Source organism: Anastrepha ludens, chromosome 3 (assembly GCF_028408465.1).
Source record: "Anastrepha ludens isolate Willacy chromosome 3, idAnaLude1.1, whole genome shotgun sequence".
Classification (NCBI taxonomy): domain Eukaryota; kingdom Metazoa; phylum Arthropoda; class Insecta; order Diptera; family Tephritidae; genus Anastrepha; species Anastrepha ludens.
This window is the reverse complement of record NC_071499.1, coordinates 126,487,658-126,507,404: the sequence shown is the minus strand read 5'-3', so window position 1 is coordinate 126,507,404 and position 19,747 is coordinate 126,487,658. Positions and strand designations below refer to the sequence as shown.

The 19,747-nt window shown below is 37.7% G+C and overlaps 4 protein-coding genes across 5 annotated transcripts; 2 read left to right on the top strand and 2 right to left on the bottom strand.

The window, feature by feature from the left end:
- The first annotated feature begins 11,007 nt into the window (after window positions 1-11,007).
- LOC128859093 (DNA polymerase epsilon subunit 3) lies at window positions 11,008-11,641 on the top strand. Its single transcript, XM_054095806.1, has one exon. It carries the CDS (start codon window positions 11,140-11,142, stop codon window positions 11,524-11,526), a length of 387 nt encoding a protein of 128 aa, XP_053951781.1. The 5' UTR covers window positions 11,008-11,139; the 3' UTR covers window positions 11,527-11,641.
- On the bottom strand, window positions 11,585-13,931 carry LOC128859090 (anaphase-promoting complex subunit 7). Its single transcript, XM_054095804.1, has 4 exons — window positions 13,116-13,931; window positions 12,400-13,058; window positions 12,058-12,338; window positions 11,585-11,986 (listed from the first exon to the last, which is right to left on the bottom strand). Exons 1-4 carry the CDS (start codon window positions 13,684-13,686, stop codon window positions 11,767-11,769), a joined length of 1,731 nt encoding a protein of 576 aa, XP_053951779.1. The 5' UTR covers window positions 13,687-13,931; the 3' UTR covers window positions 11,585-11,766.
- Window positions 13,932-14,378: 447 nt separating this feature from the next.
- LOC128859091 (uncharacterized) lies at window positions 14,379-15,598 on the bottom strand. Its single transcript, XM_054095805.1, has 2 exons — window positions 15,507-15,598; window positions 14,379-15,453 (listed from the first exon to the last, which is right to left on the bottom strand). Exons 1-2 carry the CDS (start codon window positions 15,532-15,534, stop codon window positions 14,531-14,533), a joined length of 951 nt encoding a protein of 316 aa, XP_053951780.1. The 5' UTR covers window positions 15,535-15,598; the 3' UTR covers window positions 14,379-14,530.
- A 128-nt stretch (window positions 15,599-15,726) lies between these two features.
- LOC128859088 (serine/threonine-protein kinase Pink1, mitochondrial) lies at window positions 15,727-19,559 on the top strand. Of its 2 annotated transcripts, none has more exons than XM_054095797.1 (6): window positions 15,727-15,806; window positions 15,860-16,224; window positions 16,305-16,701; window positions 16,772-17,608; window positions 17,672-18,682; window positions 18,762-19,559. In XM_054095797.1, the coding sequence occupies exons 3-6, from the start codon at window positions 16,561-16,563 to the stop codon at window positions 18,954-18,956; spliced, it is 2,184 nt and encodes a 727-aa protein (XP_053951772.1). In that variant the 5' UTR covers window positions 15,727-15,806; window positions 15,860-16,224; window positions 16,305-16,560; the 3' UTR covers window positions 18,957-19,559. The 2 variants fall into 2 exon arrangements, with proteins under 2 accessions (XP_053951772.1, XP_053951771.1); XM_054095796.1 differs by lacking the exon at window positions 15,727-15,806 and having other exon boundaries at window positions 15,846-15,929; window positions 16,102-16,224.
- The last annotated feature ends 188 nt before the right edge of the window (window positions 19,560-19,747 follow it).

Below are 19,747 nucleotides of genomic sequence, written 5' to 3'. Positions count from 1 at the left end.
ACTTTGCTCAAATTACGCCGGGCACAGAAACGCAGCGGAACTGCGAGTAAGGTTGTTTGTATCTTAGATACACTTATATATATATAATAGGGGCGCACATCCTTATTTGGGTGTTTGGCCGAGCTATTCGTCCTATTTACGGCGTGCGTCTTGATGGAGTGACCTACAGTTTCAAGCCGACTCCGAACGGCAGATATTTTTATGAGAAGCTTTTTCATAGCAGAAATACACTCAGAGGTTTGTCATTGCCTGCCTAGGGGCGACCGCTTTAGAAAAACCTTTTTCTTTATCTTGGTCTTTCGCCGAGATTCGAACCTACGTTCTCTCTGAATTCCGAATAGTAGTCACTCACCAACTCATTCAGCTACGGCGGCCGCCTTAGACACACTTACCGATATTTATTTAGCGTATTGTCTATTTCAATGGAAAAATGTGCATATAAAGTCGCCAAACGTGCGTGGGAATTTCTCCTCTAGCAGCTGTGAAATCTTCTCCTCACTCAAGAAGTTCCACTGCTTCTCTGAGCCACTGTAATTGATTTTTCCTAAAATAATGCATAATATACAAATAATTTTCGAATTATGTGCTGTAACACAGAGACAACAGGGGCAGTGACAGTGCAAGGCGAATTCATTAAAGGTGTTGGCACTAGAGCAGCTGATTTTGTTTCTTGATTGTCAAAGCCTTCTTCTTTGTTATTCTTCGTTTGTTTGATTATTTTCATAGGGATTTTTACAAGAAGTACTTAATTACAAAAACAAAATACATGTAAGGTTGTTGCTCTACCGCAGCTCTACTGTTGCTCTTTACAGCTGATTTCAAAAACTTTCGCTGAATTGTTGTTAAATAAATGTGCCCAAAATTTTATTAAAAGTATCTCTATTAACCTTTTTTCCTTGACTACATTCATTTTCTTTTGACGTTTCTCGCTTCCTAAACGATAAATTAATTTAATTTCATCCAATTTATTCAAAAGTCCAAACGAAGAAGGGAAGCAGAATTCAAAAGTTCAAATTACACTTTAAAAATTTGCAAAAACACACGGAAGTTATCGTTATAATCCTAATGCCATGTTCCCATGGCACGTATGTATGTAATTCGCGCTCTAAGTAGTTCACCATTTAACCTGTTTCAACGATGCATTTGTAATTCACTTTGGCTCACCTTCTTGTTCTTGTTCCTTGCATTTTATTACTATTATTTCAGTGAATAATGAGCCTGTGCTAATTAAGAGGAAAGTACTCTGGGTGGTAAATTTTTAACAGTTCGAATCTTCGACATGAAGCACCAAATGATGAAAAAGTTAAGCAAAGGCAAACCTCCGAGTGTACATCTGCCGTGAAAAAAATTTCTCATAATAAATCTCTTAGATATGCTCAGGAGAAAATGATAGCTGTAATTCGCTCTTTGCAAACCGACAAGAGAAATCTTATTAAAAAGGTAGAAGAACTACAGTTTGTGCCCATTTACACGATGTCTCCTCTGGAAGGGAAACATTTTGTTCGGGGGTGAAGGACGGCCGCGGAAGAGAGAAGGGAATTTGTCTCCTGTACTGGCGACACGCTTTGTGCTTCTTATTCGTATTTCCAATCTTAAAGCAATTTTTGACAGTTGCTTCATTCGTTTTCTTCTTTCGTGGAAGAAAGTTCTAAGTTATGTGTTGGTTTTCAAGCAAACGGAAGATAACAACGATGACAAACATACAAACGCTGCTTGGGAAATGCACAATTATTTTTGCTAGTAAAGTAGTATAATTTAAAATAGTTATGGGACATGTTTATGTTGATTTCTAATTTTTCCCTGCATTTCTAGATACTCAGTTTAATTTTAAGTTAATTATTTACATATGAAGTATTTTTAATTTAATTTTTTTTATTCAAGTATAAGAATTTATAAATATATTTCAATAAAAAAAACAACAAATTATTTATTATTTAACCAGTTTGCATTTTTCATTCATATATTTAAGAAACTGTTGTCGAACGCTCTCTGCTTTACATGTAAGCGCATGCTAGAATACATCCGAACCAGACGATGCTAAAGTATTAAATGTCAAAATGTCGCCGAAAACAATTTTGCCCGTGTGGCCGCGAATGAGACATGAAAAGAGAATTTCCAGTGTCTCCATTCCAGATGTCTCCGTGTGTAAATGGGGTGTTTGAGGTAAAAGCCGTTCGTCACAAACTTTGCGATCTCGATTACCCGATTTACACACGGAGACATCTGGAAGGGAGACACTGGAAATTCTCTTTTCATGTCTCATTCGCGGCCACACGGGCAAAATTGTTTTCGGCAACATTTTGACATTTAATGCTTTAGCAGCGTCTGGTTCGGATGTATTCTCGCACGCGCTTACATGTAAAGCGGAAAACGTTCGTCAACAATTTCTTAAATATATGAATGAAAAATGCAAACTGGCTAAATAATAAATAATTTGTTGTTTTTTTATTTAAATAATAGGACTATGAATAAGTTCGTGCGGTTTTACAACAGATGGCGTAACTTGATTATTAATTCCATCGATCCACATTTCCAAACATTCATTGGAGAGCTACTGTCGTAAGGCACAAACGTCAGTATAAGTTTTTTATTTGAAGCGTAAACAACAATATTTTTACCACACTTGAAAATGTCGAATTTCGTGCCAAATAATGTGTTTTTGCGGGGAATTCTTCTTCATTATTTTAATATGAAGAAAAAAGCAGCCGAAAGTCATCGTATCTTGGTGGAAGTTTATGGTGAGCATGCTCTATCTGAGCGAACGTGCCAGAAGTGGTTTGCACGCTTTAAAAGTGGTGATTTTGGCTTGGAAGACGAAGAACGCGAGGGTGCGCCGCCAAAGTTCATGGATACCGAATTGGAGGAATTGCTCGATCAAGATCCGGCTCAAACGCAAGAAGAGGTTGCAAAAACTTTGGGAGTTGATCAATCAACCATTTCCAAACGTTTAAAAGCCATGGGAATGATCCGAAAGGTAGGCCATTGGGTGCCGTATGAATTGAAGCCAAGAGACGTTGAACGCCGTTTTATGGCATGCGAACAACTGCTTCAACGGCACAAAAGAAAGGGTTTTTTGCATCGAATTGTGACTGGCGATGAAAAGTGGGTCCATTACGACAATCCAAAACGTCGGGCAACGTATGGATACCCTGGCCATGCTTCAACATCGACGTCGGCGCAGAATATTCATGGCCTGAAGGTTATGCTGTGTATCTGGTGGGACCAGCTGGGTGTTGTGTATTATGAGCTACTGAAACCGAATGAAACGATTACGGGGGATGTCTACCGACGACAATTGATGCGTTTGAGCCGAGCACTGCGAGAAAAACGGCCGCAATACGCCGATAGACACGACAAAGTTATTTTGCAACATGACAATGCTCGGCCACATGTTGCACAAGTGGTCAAAACATACTTAGAAACGCTCAAATGGGATGTCCTACCCCACCCGCCGTATAGTCCAGACCTTGCGCCATCCGATTACTATCTCTTCCGATCGATGCAACATGGCCTGGCTGACCAGCACTTCCGTAATTACGATGAAGTCAAAAAATGGATCGATTCGTGGATTGCGGCAAAACCGACCGAATTTTTCACAAAGGGAATCCGTGAATTGCCAGAAAGATGGGAAAAAGTAGTAGTAAGCGATGGACAATATTTTGAATATTAAATTTGTAACCATTTTACGTCAATAAAGTTTCAAATTTCGAAAAAAACCGCACGAACTTATTCATAGTCCTATTATATTTATAAATTATTGCCCTTGAAGAAAAAAAAATTAAATTAAAAATACTTCATACATACATAATTAACTTAAAATTAACTTGAGTATCTAGAAATGCGGGTAAAATTAGAATTCAACATAAAAATGCCCCGTAATATATTTTAAATTATACCTACTTTACTAGCAAAAATAATCGTGCATTTCCCAAGCAGTGTTCGGATGTTTGTCATCTTTGTTATCTTCCGTTTGCTTGAAAACCAACACATTACTCAGAACCTTCTCCCACAAAAGAAGAAAACAAATGAAGCAATTGTCAAAAATTGCTTTAAGATTGGAAATACGAATAAGAAGCACAAAGCGTGTCGCCAGTACAGGAGACAAATTCCCTTCTCTCTTCCGCGGCCGTCCTTCACCCCCGAACAAAATGTTTCCCTTCCAGTTGTCTCCTCGTGTAAATGGGCACGATGTCGCTGCTACTATTCCCGCTTTGGCTAATGATATAAAAGCCCTTCACAACAATTTACATGTACTACACGACAATAATTCTGCAACAACAAAAAACAAGGATCGAGTACTTGTTTCTAACTCAACACCATCATCTTTCTCTTCTGCTCCATCTACCTCGTATGCACGATGGAGAGAATAATGAGATGGCGCCTATCGTGGTCCCGTTACTTTGCGCTCAGCGAATTTGACAACTAGTTAGACCCGATTTACACGAGGAGACATCTGGAAGGGAGACACTGGAAATTCTCTTTTCATGTTTCATTCGCGGCCACACGGGCAAAATTGTTTTCGGCAACATTTTGACATTTAATGCTTTAGCATCGTCTGGTTCGGATGTATTCTCGCATGCGCTTACATGTAAAGCGGAAAACGTTCGTCAACAATTTCTTAAATATATGAATGAAAAATGTAAACTGGCTAAATAATAAATAATTTGTTGTTTTTTTATTTAAATATATTTATAAATTATTGTACTTGAATAAAAAAAATTAAATTATAAATCTTTCATACATAAATAATTAACTTAAAATTAACTTGAGTATCTAGAAATACGGGAAAAATTAGAATTCAACATAAAAATGCCCCATAATATATTTTAAATTATACCTACTTTACTAGCAAAAATAATCGTGCATTTCCCAAGCAGTGTTCGGATGTTTGACATCTTTGTTATCTTCCGTTTGCTTGAAAACCAACACATAACTCAGAACCTTCTCCCACAAAAGGAGAAAACAAATAAAGCAACTGTCAAAAATTGCTTTAAGATTGGAAATACGAATAAGAAGCACAAAGCGTGTCCCCAGTACAGGAGACAAATTCCCTTCTCTCTTCCGCGGCCGTCCTTCACCTACGAACAAAATGTTTCCCTTCCAGTTGTCTCCTCGTGTAAATGGGCACTTACGTGATTTCTTTCCATCATTCTTGCCATAGATAACATTCTTGCCTCGTATGCTGCCGCTGCTGCAGCCGCTGCCGACTCTCCAGTCGTTGACCCGATTTACACGAGGAGACATCTGGAAGGGAGACACTGGAAATTCTCTTTTGAAGTTTCATTCGGGTTCACACGGGCAAAAATGTTTCCGCGACATTTTGACATTTAACACTTTAGCATCGTCTGGTTCGGATGTATTCTAGCACGCGCTTACATGTAAAGCAGAAAGCGTTCGACAACAGTTTCTTAAATATATGAATAAAAATGCAAACTGGTTAAATAATAAATAATTTGTTGTTTTTTTTTATTGAAATATATTTATAAATTCTTATACTTGAATAAAAAAAATTAAATTAAAAATACTTCATATGTAAATAATTAACTTAAAATTAACTTGAGTATCTAGAAATGCAGGGAAAAATTAGAAATCAACATAAACATGTCCCATAACTATTTTAAATTATACCTAATTTACTAGCAAAAATAATCGTGCATTTCCCAAGCAGCGTTCGGATGTTTGTCATCGTTGTTATCTTCCGTTTGTATGAAAACCAACACATAACTTAGAACTTTCTTCCACAAAGGAAGAAAACGAATGAAGCAACTGTCAAAAATTGCTTTAAGATAAGAAATACGAATAAGAAGAGCAAAGCGTGTCGCCGAGTACGGGAGACAAAATCCCTTCTCTCTTCCCCGACCGTCCTTCGCCACCGAACAAAATGTTTCCCTTCCAGATGTCTCCTCGTGTAAATCGGGTAAATATATCGTACGAAATGCTAAGGTTTGCAATAAGCTCTTTCCCGCTGCTCCGCCTAATGCCAAAATATCTAATACAGTACACAAAAACATAATACGCACTCTCTAGCGCTGCTTACTTCGTTGCTATCACAAAGCAATCAAGCAGTGCCGTCGGATAACCCTTCTCTTGCTGATTCGCAGCATCGTCGGTTAATGATGAAATGTTTACAACTGTTGGTGCTAAGAACAAAAATCCAAAACGTAAACCGAAAAACACTGTTGTTGGCTGCAATGCAAACGGTGAACTGGATGTAATTGTAGCTATGAAGTGGATACATTTGTCATATTTCAACCCCACAGTGACCGCTGAAAGCATAATCGAATATGTACACAACCACGCAGCGATCGATAAGAGCGACCTTTCTGTTATATGTTAGTAAAGAAAGACGTCGAACTTAAAGGACTAAAGAGAGTATCGTTTAATCTTGGTGTGCCCGAAAAAAATTATAACAAGATTTTCGACGCTTCTCTTTGGCAAGAGAATATAAAAGTGCGTCCGTTTAAAAATTTTCAAAGAGAAGAGACGAAACCGCCGCACACCTAGCGTGTACCCAAGAATGATAGAAAGAAGATTGCGCCCATCAGAGAGTACGTGACGTCACGTTTGCTGGGTTGTGCAGTATTGCCAACCATTTGGTCTTCGCAATAAAGAAAGTTAAATAAGACCACTCTGAGAAGATTTTAGTGCTAATGAAAATTAGTTGGTTTTTATAAAATTTGATATTTTGAAAGTGTGAATTTAATTATTTGCTCCTTTTAAGGTTATGGAAGAATATTAAATGCCCCTCTCTCAACTTTTCTTAAGATTGAAAACTTTTTACACATTTTAAAAGGCGTTTGAATTTACGGAATGCGCATTAAAGTCATAGAGGTGGAATCGTTTCTTCCGGCCATCAATCCTTAGTGGGACATAGGGCATCAAGAGGTGTATTCATTATAAAACTAAGCAACAAAATACCAGAAAATACTAAAGAAACCATACTGACATTTTTACAAAAAGAGTACCTTATCTAGTTACATAACCTCAAATATAGCAAATAAGTCGTTCCCTTAACAAAAGAGTCTCGCTTGACAAAAATAACTTATAAATTAAATTGTACATAAGCACAACACATTTATTAAAAAAAAACGCACATTCTAAAGACAATTTGTCACGCATACAAAGTTCTTTAAATGATTCAATAAAAATTTGTTGGGTTATTTTCTTTGAATGGGCATTTTAGTGCGTTTTTATATCCAAAAGTAGGCAATACTGCAGTAGCGAGAGAGAGATTTGACTGCCGAAAGCAGAAGAACACCTGCAATCGCGGGCAATGCTACCAGATGTTAAAAAAAGTAAAGCTAAATAAAACTAAGTGAATTATTGAACTAATTTAAAAAAAATTTATATTTTACAAAATTATAAACATTACTTTTAATTAGAACAGGCTAGAAAAATGTCACGAAGAAAGAACTAAAACTCTATTAAATACGGCAGATTTTCTACTGTATTATAAGAATGCTGGCGGCATAAGAACTAAAATGCAACCATTGTTGTTTTTCTCCTCTTCATCTGTCTATGATATCATAGTTTTAACAGAGACTTGGCTTTCTGAATGCCATTATACTGCAGAAATATTTGACTGTTAACTGTATAATGTATTTCGTAAAGACAGATACTCCGCACTACTGGTCTCTCTAAAGGTGGTGGCGTACTTGTTGCTGTAAGTTCGAGACTACCCAGTACACAAATCACTTTGTCACCAAGTACGAGTTCCGACAACGGATATTTTGATGTTGATCAAATAATAATTAAAATTAATTTAGGAAAATCGAATGAATTATACATTAGTTTAAGTTATATACCGCCTTCAAGCAGTGGCGGCGCTAGACCAAATGTGTACGTCGGCGACATCCACTTCGCGAGGCCTCTTTACTTCGCAGTGAAAAAACCCGTTAAATTAAGTGAGCCAAATTATAAAATAATTTATGAGTTTAACGAGTTTTATTGTTAATAAAATGATGACAAAAAATAATTACACACAAAAATTAAAATAGTCGAACTTTTCGGCTTTTAGCCGCTATTTCAGCTCCGATTGACAGAACTGATATCGCGGATAGTCTGTCTTGGCTCATTATGCTTCTCAAATAGGTTTTTATCAATTTCAACTTTGAGAAGCTTCTCTCAAGGGAAGCTGTGCTGACCGGAACTGTGAGCACGGTTCTATTTGTAATATAAGCATTTGGATATATTTCTTCTAAATTAATTTCTAAAATGTATTGAATGAGTTGTTTCGCGTCGTTGATAGAGTCTAGTGAATTAGTTTTTAAAAGCTGAAGCTCTTCATATAGTTCGAAAGGCTATATATCACTGTTTTCGTCTTCCCAAAGTCTTGCACCTAAATCAGTAAAATGTTTGAGAAGATCATCTTTTGGCATAGATTTCAAATAATTGATATCATAAATAAAACCAAATTGTTCAAAATATTCATTGAGCGCTGTAAATCGACATTCGGTATCGACTATTATAGCACATTATACCATTGTGTTAAAATAAATAGCTCTGAACTGCATTTCAGGAGATTCAACTGGTTCATCAGTATGTTCGTAACTAAGCATTCGTTTTTTCCTGGCTATTATTTTTTCCTTAAATTGAGACTGAATTTCATAAGTACTTTTCTCCACAAATAATCTAGCTTCTGTTACGCTTTTTTCAAATCCTGTATTTCGGAGTCCTTGAATGATAGGTGTGAACATGGATGTAGTTATGCATAAGTATAAGCACTATAAGTCATAAGTTTATTATATATAGAACGTACATATATTAGTAAAATAAATACATGTATTGTATGTCGAATATAACTGTGTATTATTTAATTTATGTTGGCTTGTGCAAGTAGCTCGCTGTTTATTTCAAAATCTTGAAAGTAGCTCAACACATTGAAAAGGTTGGCGATCACTGATATAGAGTATCAAGCGCACTTTTGCCGCATATAGCCTCTGCCAGATTAACAGAGTACACAATGATATGAATCGCTTACTTGGTTTAGTATTCATAAGCAATGATCTAAAGTCTGATGTCGAGTCCCTCTCTTCACCCCCTCTTCCTAACTCCATACACCACAAAGAGTTATGTGTGCGTTTTAAACATATAAGCTATATCAAATAAGTTATTAATAATTGCATAAATTATAACTTCTATAAAGCCAATTTCAACCAGATATCGCGGTCATTGGATTTGGTAGATTGGGAAACTGTCTTAAACAAACCCGTACTATCACAGATGTATGCTGATTTCGTAGGAAGACTAGAAAGGGCAATTCATATGTTTGTTCCAAATAGTGTCTGCAAAAAATCAGTCCAAACCGACCTGGTACAATTCTAGGCTCATTAATGTTAACAATAAAAAAACCAAAGCATACAAACTATACCGCAAATCTAAAAATAACGCAAACCTTTATGAAGCGTACAATCGTTTACAAAAAGAATTCGATGTTCTGAACAAATTTTTATATCAGAACTACATTTCTAAAGTGGAGAGTGGTATCAAAGAAAATTGTAAATCTTTTTGGCAGTTCGTTAACGGTAAAAAGAAAACAACTGGAATTCCAGAAAAAATGCGTTATTTGGGGGAAACGTTGTCGGACATTCAAAAAATTAGTAACCTTTTTGCAGATTTTTTTCGATCTGTTTATGTTCGTCAATACGACACCGGAATAGAAGATACCTACTTTAACAGCTCACGAACAAATAAAGGTTTCCAGCTCTCATCTAATGATGTACTCAGGGGCCTATCGGCCTTGGCAAATGACCCAATTCCTGGAGAAGATGGCTTCCCTCCTATATTACTAAAAAACTGTGCTACATCGCTAGCAAAACCATTAACAATTATCTTCAATAAATCACTAGCTTCTGGTGAGTTTTTACATAATTGGAAAAAATCGTTTATCATACCGATACATATGTAAGTCTGGAAGTAAGTCGGAAGTCCAAAATTATCGCCCTATCTGCAAAATCTCTTGCATACCTAAACTCTTTGAAAAGCTGGTTTATGATTTGATTGTCTTCCGAATTTCAAATCTCATATCGCCTAATCAGCACGGCTTTGTTAAGAGTAGATCTACTGTTACGAATTTAGGGTTATTTACAAATTATGTCTTAAACCAATTTGAAACAGGCCAACAATGCGATGTCATATTCACCGATTTTTCGAAAGCGTTTGATCGAGTCAGCGATAGTATCCTACTTAAAAAGCTGGGTTCATTTGGTCTTCATCCTAGCTTACTCAAGTGGCTTGCATCTTATCTAAAAGATAGAACTCAATTCGTTCGTATGAATAACATAAAATCTGATGCCATCAAAGTTACCTGAGGCGTACCTCAAGGTAGCCATCTCGGACCACTATTGTTCTTAATGTTTGTTAATGACATTCCAGACGTTTTTGAGACATCACGTTGTCTGATGTATGCAGATGATCTGAAAATTTACAGTCGGGTAGAGAACGTAACTGACTGCATAAGACTTCATGAAGACTTAACAAGATTGGAAGCTTGGTGTGATGATAACTCCTTATCTCTTAATGCTGGTAAATGCCAGCACATGTCATTCAGTAGACGAAAAATTACGATTGATTTCGATTACAAGTAAGGACGAGCTCGACCAAACACCCAGTAAAGAATTAAAACAAATTTACCGAAACAATTGAGTTTGCTGTTGGCAAACCATTTTTTTTGTTCTAATGTTATTGGTTAAGCGTCTAATGAATCCATTGACTTAAGTTCCAAGGAATTGAACTCAGCAAACACAAATATTTTTATATACTCGCTGCTCTTCTTCTACATCAAAGCTCTCGAAATATAAAAAGTTTTTAATTGCAACTCGCTTTGTATGACTAATTCCCGTTTTAATTATGAATTAAGTAATTAAGCTCGAAAAGATGAGATGAACATACTGTTATGACTACTTTTTAACAACAATTATGCATCGTGAATACACTATCAGATAAGAATTTATCGATTGTTTTGTAGGCCCAATAGTTAATGGCAAGCTTGTCATTGTGATTACACATGATAAGAAGCAGCATGTAACTTAAATTTTGTTTACCGCTTTGTCACTGGAAGCGAAGTGAGAAGTGAAAATAAATTCTACTGCGATATACTTCAAAATTTAATTTTGTAAAAACTTCGATAACACTTTTGTGATGGTTGAGCGGATTGAGGATTTAAATTTGCCCAACGCCGTTGTCGGACGCTTGATTAAGGATGCTCTGCCTGAAGGCGCGAACGTAAGCAAAGAAGCGCGTGCTGCCATAGCTCGTGCCGCTTCTGTTTTCGTGATTTTCCTCACTTCTACATCAACAACGCTGGCACATAAACAGAATCATAAAACCATTACAGCGGCGAATATTTTAGATGCATTGAAACAACTAGAATTCGAAAACTTTGTTGATCCGTTAACCTCTGATTTGGAGTCCTATCGTAAAGCCATGAAAGACAAAAAGGATAAAGCCAAACCAACTACATCGGCAGCTGCTAGCACCATCGCCGTTGCCAACGATAAAGAAATGGAAACCGAGAAGGTGTCGTAGAACCACACTATTTTCTTTTACTATATTGGATTTTTGCCCAAATAAATGTATGCACATATTTAAGCGTTCAAATTAACACAGTATTTAATATAAATATGGTTTTTTTGATATGGAACTATTCAGACTTATCACTACCAATAACTACTATTATTTGCGCTGTAGGCGGTTTTAGCTCAATATTTGTTGCCAAGCAAAATAAATTAATAGGGAACCCCACAAGTCTCGCAATACCACAAATTTTTAATTGATGACTTCGGACTCCAGATCTTGCCAGAATGGATCAGAATACGTGTCGGAGTCGTCATCATCATGCGAAGAAGATTCTTCTGCTTCATCATCAATTTGCCATTCCTCATCACGAATGCGTGATATCATTAAAGAAGTGTCTTGATCTTGTTTGTCACCGCCGCGTGTCAATGCATTAACACCTTTCAAAGCGCGGCGGTCATTAGGTTCGAGACTGAGAAGAGAAAATATAGAAATTAAATACTTCCGCACAAATTTTTGCATATTTCTTAGAAGCACACATACCTTAAAGCAATTGTGTAATATTCCAGCGCACCATCCAAATCTCGAACAGTCCGACGCAAATCGCCCAACATACTAAAATAAGAGGGGTTCGGAAAAGTCATGACCTGCTTCTTCAACATAGCACTAGCTTCTTGAGTCTCGCCATTCGCCTGGCACACATCTGCCATAAGCGCTACGGCGACCGCATAGTGCTCATCTATTTCAAGCGCTTTGGCTAAAAATTTTTTGGCACTTTTCTTCGCAAGCGGATTATTGGAATGCAGTAAGACACGCGCAAACATCTAAAATTAAAAAAAAAATTACAAACTAAGGTTTAAGTGTACAGTTATTATTTGAATATACCACATAACTACGCGGGGAATTACGGAAGTAGCGAACCGCCAAAGCGCACATAGCCTGCGCCTCGTCGCGTCGCTTCATGCCCACATAACAATGGTAAAGACCTTTATAAACCTCAAAGCGATAACTGGCTATACACTGCGCCGCACGAAAATACGAAATGGCTTCAAGGCGCTGTTTTAATTGTAAACAGATTCGTCCACGCAATAGCTGCGCCTCAACGTTGCGCTCATTCAACTCGATAGCCTTCTTTGCAAATGAAACGGCTTTCTCAATTTGACCTGCAGCATAACAACTCTCGGCAACAACAAACCAATGATCCGATTCAAGATCTTTTATCTTGCCCATTTGTGATGAGAGTTTATCCAATTCTGTCAATTTCTGATTATATTCATATACTACGGCTAAAGGCATTAGCGCTTCCGTATTGTGTGGGTTAATCATAAGTGCCGTCTCCAAATACTGCTGCGCTGGTATATATCGCCCATAATAATACAGACTTTTGCCTATCAAAGTGAGTAGGTAACAGTTCTGGTGGAATTTTGTGTTGTCGTTGATCGCTTGAAATGTCTTTGATGCCTCTAAATGCTCGCGTCCGTACAACTGAGCATGTGCCTTTATCCAACTGCTCAACCAATCAATATGTTTCGGTACAGCACTGGCTTCAAATTAAAAATAAAAACATTAACACTCAGCTAAAATATTTTAAATGCATTTACCATTGACCACCAATGAATTAACTTCAATGCCATCCATACTCAACATTAATAGCGCTTCAATAGCTCCTAGCGCCATGGGACAATCACCCAACACTTCCTTATAGGCTGCTATAGCCTCTGCATTATCCGTATTTTTACCATACTGCCAAAGCTGTGCCAATAGCATATTTACTTTCGGTGAACGCGCTTTTAAGGGCAGGGCATGCAATGCACCTATAGCCTTACGGTCTTCACCTAACTCATGGTAGCATTTGGCGAGACGGTAACGCGTCTCTAGCTCACTAAACTGCTCAAATGTGATCTCAATGCTAGCTAGTTGCGTATTCTTAGAACGCAACATAGTTTTACGCATTAATAACGCAGCTTCATATTGTTTGCTGGCTAAACGGTAATTTCGTTCATAATAATGTGCATTGCCACTAAAGAGCAGTACTTGATACTCCATTTCGGGAGTAGCAACATTGCGATCGTTTTGCAACAGAGTACTTAGTAAACTTGACAACGGAATAACACAAGAATACAACTCCTTGGCAAAGAGTTTCTTGATGTTAGCGAAAAGCACAGACTCCATTATTTCAAGACGAGAGCAAAGATTTGATGAATTGGTGGCGCTCTAAATGCTTACGATTAACGATAAACGTCAACTACGGCAATTAAATATATTTAAAAAAGGTTAATATTTTCTCGTTTGACGATACTTTGATTATTTTTTATGTTTATATTGCAACATACAGTATCAACTCTTTGCGGTAAATTAGAATCGGCCAAGAGATGGCAAGAATGTTAGAATACCGTGAAGGCCTGATAAATAATGCTTCTTCTTTTTCAAGTCACGGTTGCAATATGAAAAACATTTAATATGCACAATAATGCTTATAGACACAACTGTGATAGAATATACCATTATATATTTTATAATAAAAATAAAAATAAATAATTGGAGCGTACACTTTTGCTCAGTGTTTGGCCGAGCTGCTCCTCCTCTTTGTAGGATGCGTCTTGATGTTGTTCCACAAATGGATGGGCCTACAGTTATAAACCTACTCAGAACCGCAATGGTTCTCGTGAGGAGCTTTTTTGTGATAGAAATACACTCGAAGGTTTGCCATTGCCTGTCATTTTATAATTACTAATGAAATAAAATGTATGTGTAAATAAAAAACGGAAAACTGCGAAGTACTTCGCTGTTCAAAAGTAGCACTCGTTAGTAGGAGGGCTTCTTCTATGTTTTCATGTCAGCTAATACGAGTGCTAAATATGAGCACTTACTTACTGTTTTTATTCTTTTCGTAATAGTCAAGTTTATTTAAAAAAAAGTCAATACAAATCAGTATCTAATAAAACAACAAAACACAAAAATTCTAACATTAATTCTTTAACAAAAACATACATATAACATCATGTGAACTAAATAGCTATGGCTTTTTAAGTGCAAACAGACCAGATAAAAAGTTAAGAGCCATTCCAACAGATTTCAATATTTTGACGCAGTCGTTTGGATTTTGAATACCAATAACTTTTAAATCATCCATAGTTAAAGTAGAAAATACATCCAAATCAAGAATTTCTTCCCGTTCGAAGATTGTCCAATACTCTTGCATTCCAACGCGCGCCAATAACTCATAGATTGAAGGATTTGCCATTGGTGACAAACGATTCCATACCCAATTGAAAACAGATGACATACGCGAGTCTACTTCATCGCCCGGTGTATCATCGAAAACCAGTTTGGGTGGTCTATGACGACAAATATTTTCATGATGGCTTGTAGAAGAGGAACATGAAGAACTCGAAGACGACAAATCCGAATTTGTTGCCTTTGAATCATTATCATCAAGACGGTGCCCGCCACCACAAGAGGAATCGAAAGTTGACTCATATTTCGGTGGTTTGCTATTGCTCATACCCCAATTTGTATAATTATCTGGTTCACTGTTAGAAATCATACCCGAATTTTTTGAAGAAGTAGATCGCGCGGAAAGTTTTCGCGTTCTAATAGCATTTTCAGATTTGACATTTTTCGTGTTCAAATATGTTGGTTGTTGATTGGTGTATTTACATGGATTCACATTTATACCACCAGCCAGCCCAGCTGGCGAGGATCTAGGAGTTCCATCAGATTTGACATTTTTCGTGTTCAAACATGTTGGTTGTTGATTGGTGTATTTGCTTGGATTCACATTTATACCACCAGCTCGCCCAGCTGGCGAGGACCTAGAAGTTCCTTTAGTGCGTTGTGCTTCAATGAATGGTTTAAGCGAATCGTCACCACCTAAATTAAAACTAAATGCAGTATTCGTAGCGAACGGCTTGAGGGGCGTGAGGGGAGATTTTGGATCTGTTAAAAATCATTAATGGATTATGTTATTATAAACACAAAACTGTACATACCTCGATAAGCACGACTAAATGCGCTCATTCCTTTTAAAAATCAATTATTAAAATGTAACACAAAAAATTTGACGGTTTACAAAGAAGACAAAACAAGAACTGTTAACGAGAACACTCATGTATATATTAACGTACATTATTTGATGAAAGCAGTCGCATTTCAATGCAGTCCCATGGAAAATAACTGTAACTGAAACAGGTGCTTTAATCCCGGTTCAAAGTAGCGAGTAATAAGTACAGTTAACAGACAATACGAAGTATGCACGACGTATTTATTTGCCTTGAAAATATATCTTTATGGTACTGATTTTCATTGTTCTGTTTGAATTTTAATATAACTTTTAAATTTGTAGTATTAATGGTTTCATTTATTGCCGTAACTTATTCGGCACATTCGGCATTTTTAAATAAATTTGTCGTAAGGTAACAATTACACTGTTGTATACTGAATTCATGACAGACCACATTACTTGGATAATACACACCGTGTATAATACAGCTGTTTCTCCATTGTGATCGGGTCTCGTGTGTCGGTCAACTCGTTCTTTCGTGTGCTTATGGTTTGCCTTTCAATGTTTTTGTTTGCTAATTATAGCGATTACCGATAAAGCAGCGAACAGGCGAGTAAAATTTGCAGCAATATTTCAAGCGACAAGAAAATAAACAAGGCACCAACTGCAGAAATTTCAGCTAGTCTCTATAGTAAATGCAATCCACAGTAAGTTGTAGAAAAGCAGTAGTAGTGTAGTTGAAGCACAGTGATTACTAGATATTTATTACTTTCGTTGTTACATGCAGGGGTTCAAACTTATGCATAGTAAGTAGTCAAGCGTGGAAAATATTGCGATTGTTAGATAATTGCAAAAAAGAGGAGGAAACGCGTTTACACGTTCTACGTTCCTACGTTCAGCTGGTTGTCAAAACAACAATTCACAAACACAAGAGTACCCCCGCGGTGCGACAGAGAAGTAGTGTGAGACCAACAACTGTGGGTTTGCGGGCATCATATTTTACATTTAGCGGTGCATAGGCGTGTTAGCAGAGGTCGCCAAGTATGTCTGTGCGCCTACTAACCTTGCGACTGGTTAAACATGGTCGTTATTTCCTACAAAGCTACTGGAGACGCGATATACACGCCAACATTTTGGAACAAAATCGAGATAAGACGCGCCGAAGCTTACCCAACTCTTTGAGGGTATGGAAAATGTAATTTTTGAGTGCCTTGATAAATGTATTAAACTTCTTTTTGTCTAACAAACTTTCAGCCGGGTTCCGGTACTGTTACCGCGTCCACGCGACTTTTACCAGCTAGGGGCGCTCTTAATGGCATCAGAAATGCAGGCTCGAGTGGCTCGGCAAAGTCCCTTCCACGAACCGGTCTCTTAAGCGTTGGACAACATGCGCGCAAAGTATTTATCGATAACATCTTGAATCGTGTCACAACAAATTACTCCCAAGATTTGCGTAAACAAGCAACTAAAAAGCTCTTCTATGGTGATTCTGCACCTTTCTTTGCACTCGTCGGCGTAAGTTTGGCTTCAGGAGCAGGTGTCTTAACAAAAGAGGATGAATTAGAGGGTGTTTGTTGGGAGATTCGCGAAGCTGCCAGTCGTTTGCAAGCGTCGTGGAATTGTGATGAAATATCTGAAACATTGGGTAGTGATTTCAGCATAGATGAATTGGAAGTGGGACCAGCGATTGCCAAAGGTTGTGCCGCCGTAGTATATTCGGCAGCATTTAAAAATGATAGCAATACTGCTGCATCTGTAGAAACGCCAGCTTTAAACACAACGAATGATGCTGAAGCTGCGACAGCTATGGGCCGTGGTAGCCAACCTACACCGCTACAACAGCAATCCTTCCACCCAGAGTTAATGTCACCAATACAGAATATGTCGCGTTTCGTACACAATTTTGGCAGTTCTATGGATAACTTGAATGAATTGTATAATCAGAACTCGGCCGCGGCCGCATTTGTTGCCGAGCGAAGGGGACATCGATCGAGTGCCGAGGAAGCGGAAATTACGCAGAAATCGGACACCGATTTGAATAACGATATGAATGCGGGCTTCTCAGGTGTCAGCAGCGGAATGCAGAGACTGGTATTTATTAATTTGAATTTTGAGTATATTGAAATGAAAATATATGCCACTTATTGATTACAGCAACCGATTGACTCGCCTCTTGCTAGCATTAATCGTTATCCGCTCGCTTTAAAAATGATGTTTAACTATGATATACAAAGTAATGCACTCTCCATATTGCGCGCCATGTACAAGGAGACGGTGCCCGCACGTGCACGTCGCATGAATGACTCGGCAGGCGAGTGGGAGGTCTTATTACAAAATCAAACACTCTCTTTGCCGCCTCATCCAAATATAGTATGTATGTTTGGTTTCTTTTGTGATGAGGTGCGCAATTTCCCCGATGGTCATTTGTTGTACCCAATCGCTCAGCCGCAACGCATTAATCCACATGGATATGGTCGCAACATGTCGCTATACCTACTGATGAAACGTTACGACTACAGCTTACGTGCGCTGCTCGATTCACACAATCTGAGCGCTCGTACTAAACTATTGCTACTGGCGCAATTGCTTGAAGCCACCGCACATATTAATCGTCACGGCATTGCACATCGCGACCTTAAGTCGGACAACATACTCATTGAAAAAAACGATGACGATTCGCCACCAGTGTTGGTACTCTCTGATTTTGGTTGTTGCTTGGCAGATAAAGTGCACGGCTTGCAAATACCCTACACCTCGTACGATATCGACAAGGGCGGAAATGCAGCACTTATGGCTCCAGAGATCATTAATAAACAACCTGGTCCCTTTGCCGTCTTAAACTATGCTAAAGCGGATTTATGGGCTTGTGGTGCGATTGCCTACGAAATATTCGGAATGCGTAACCCTTTCTATTCATCCAGCGGTGGTTTGGCTATGGCCAATGGCGAGCAAACGCTATCGCTACGCAATAGTGATTATAAAGAGGACGATCTGCCACCACTGAGTGATGAATGTCCAGTGATTGTGCAACAATTAATCTATAATATATTGAATCCGAGCCCATCAAAGCGGGTTAGCCCTGATATTGCAGCGAATGTAATGCAGCTCTTTTTGTGGGCACCATCTAAATGGCTAAAGGCAGGTGGTATGCCCAACAGCCCGGAGGTGAGTACAACCGGGCTAAACGCTGTTCAACCGTTGCTCACTTAGTAATTTGTTTTTCTATATACCTCTACTTTTCTAGATACTCCAATGGCTGCTTTCACTCACCACAAAAGTTATGTGTGAGAGTCGCGCAGCTGTTGATCAGCTCAGCTTCAACGCGAGTGGTCGCCGCACTTATGTGGAATATCTATTGATTTGCAGTTTTTTGGCACGTGCACGTCTAAGACGTATACGTGGCGCACTCAACTGGATACAAGATGTGGTAGTGGCTTAAGCAAAAACCTCAACTATATTACTACTAAATTAAACCTAAGCGACAACTTACCGAATGTTAGCATTACTCAAGTATAAAAGCATACCGTGAAGTCCAGCACTATTGCTTGTAAAGCTATCACAAAAGCAACAAAAAACAAGTCAACAAATTTTCATCTCCTACACCTTCTAAGTTTGTAAAAGTTTATTTATATATGTACTTGTACCTTTATTGTGGCAAATTACTTTGCCGACTCTTGTCAGAATCACCCGAAAGAATGAATAATTTGTGATGAATGAGAATATAAAACGATTTACAGTTGTTAATATATACATACACATATATACGTATGCATACGTAGAAATTTTACCAAAATTATAATTTAATATTGGCGATAGGAAAAATTTGCATATTTTTTTATAGGCCTAAATTATTTCTAATCTTAAAAAGCAAAATTGGTATTGCAGACACTAAATACTAAAATAATTTGCGTGTTTAATATATTTATCTATATAGTTTATGATAAGAAATTCATTTTAATTGTAAAAAAAGAGAATGCACCATAGCATCTTCAAAATTATTATGTACAGAGATAATAAAGGAAATACATGCTTATGCACAGAATTTTATTCGAATTTGCATCACTTCTTTTCTAAAGATACATATACTTGTAATGTGCAAAAAAAAAAAATGTAAAACGCTGCTAGTCCCTTTAAATTGAATTCTACACCATCAACACGCCGTGGGCTTATATTCAAACAAGAAAGTTATTGTTGATGATGGAATATTGCTCTTCATTGTCACAAATAAAC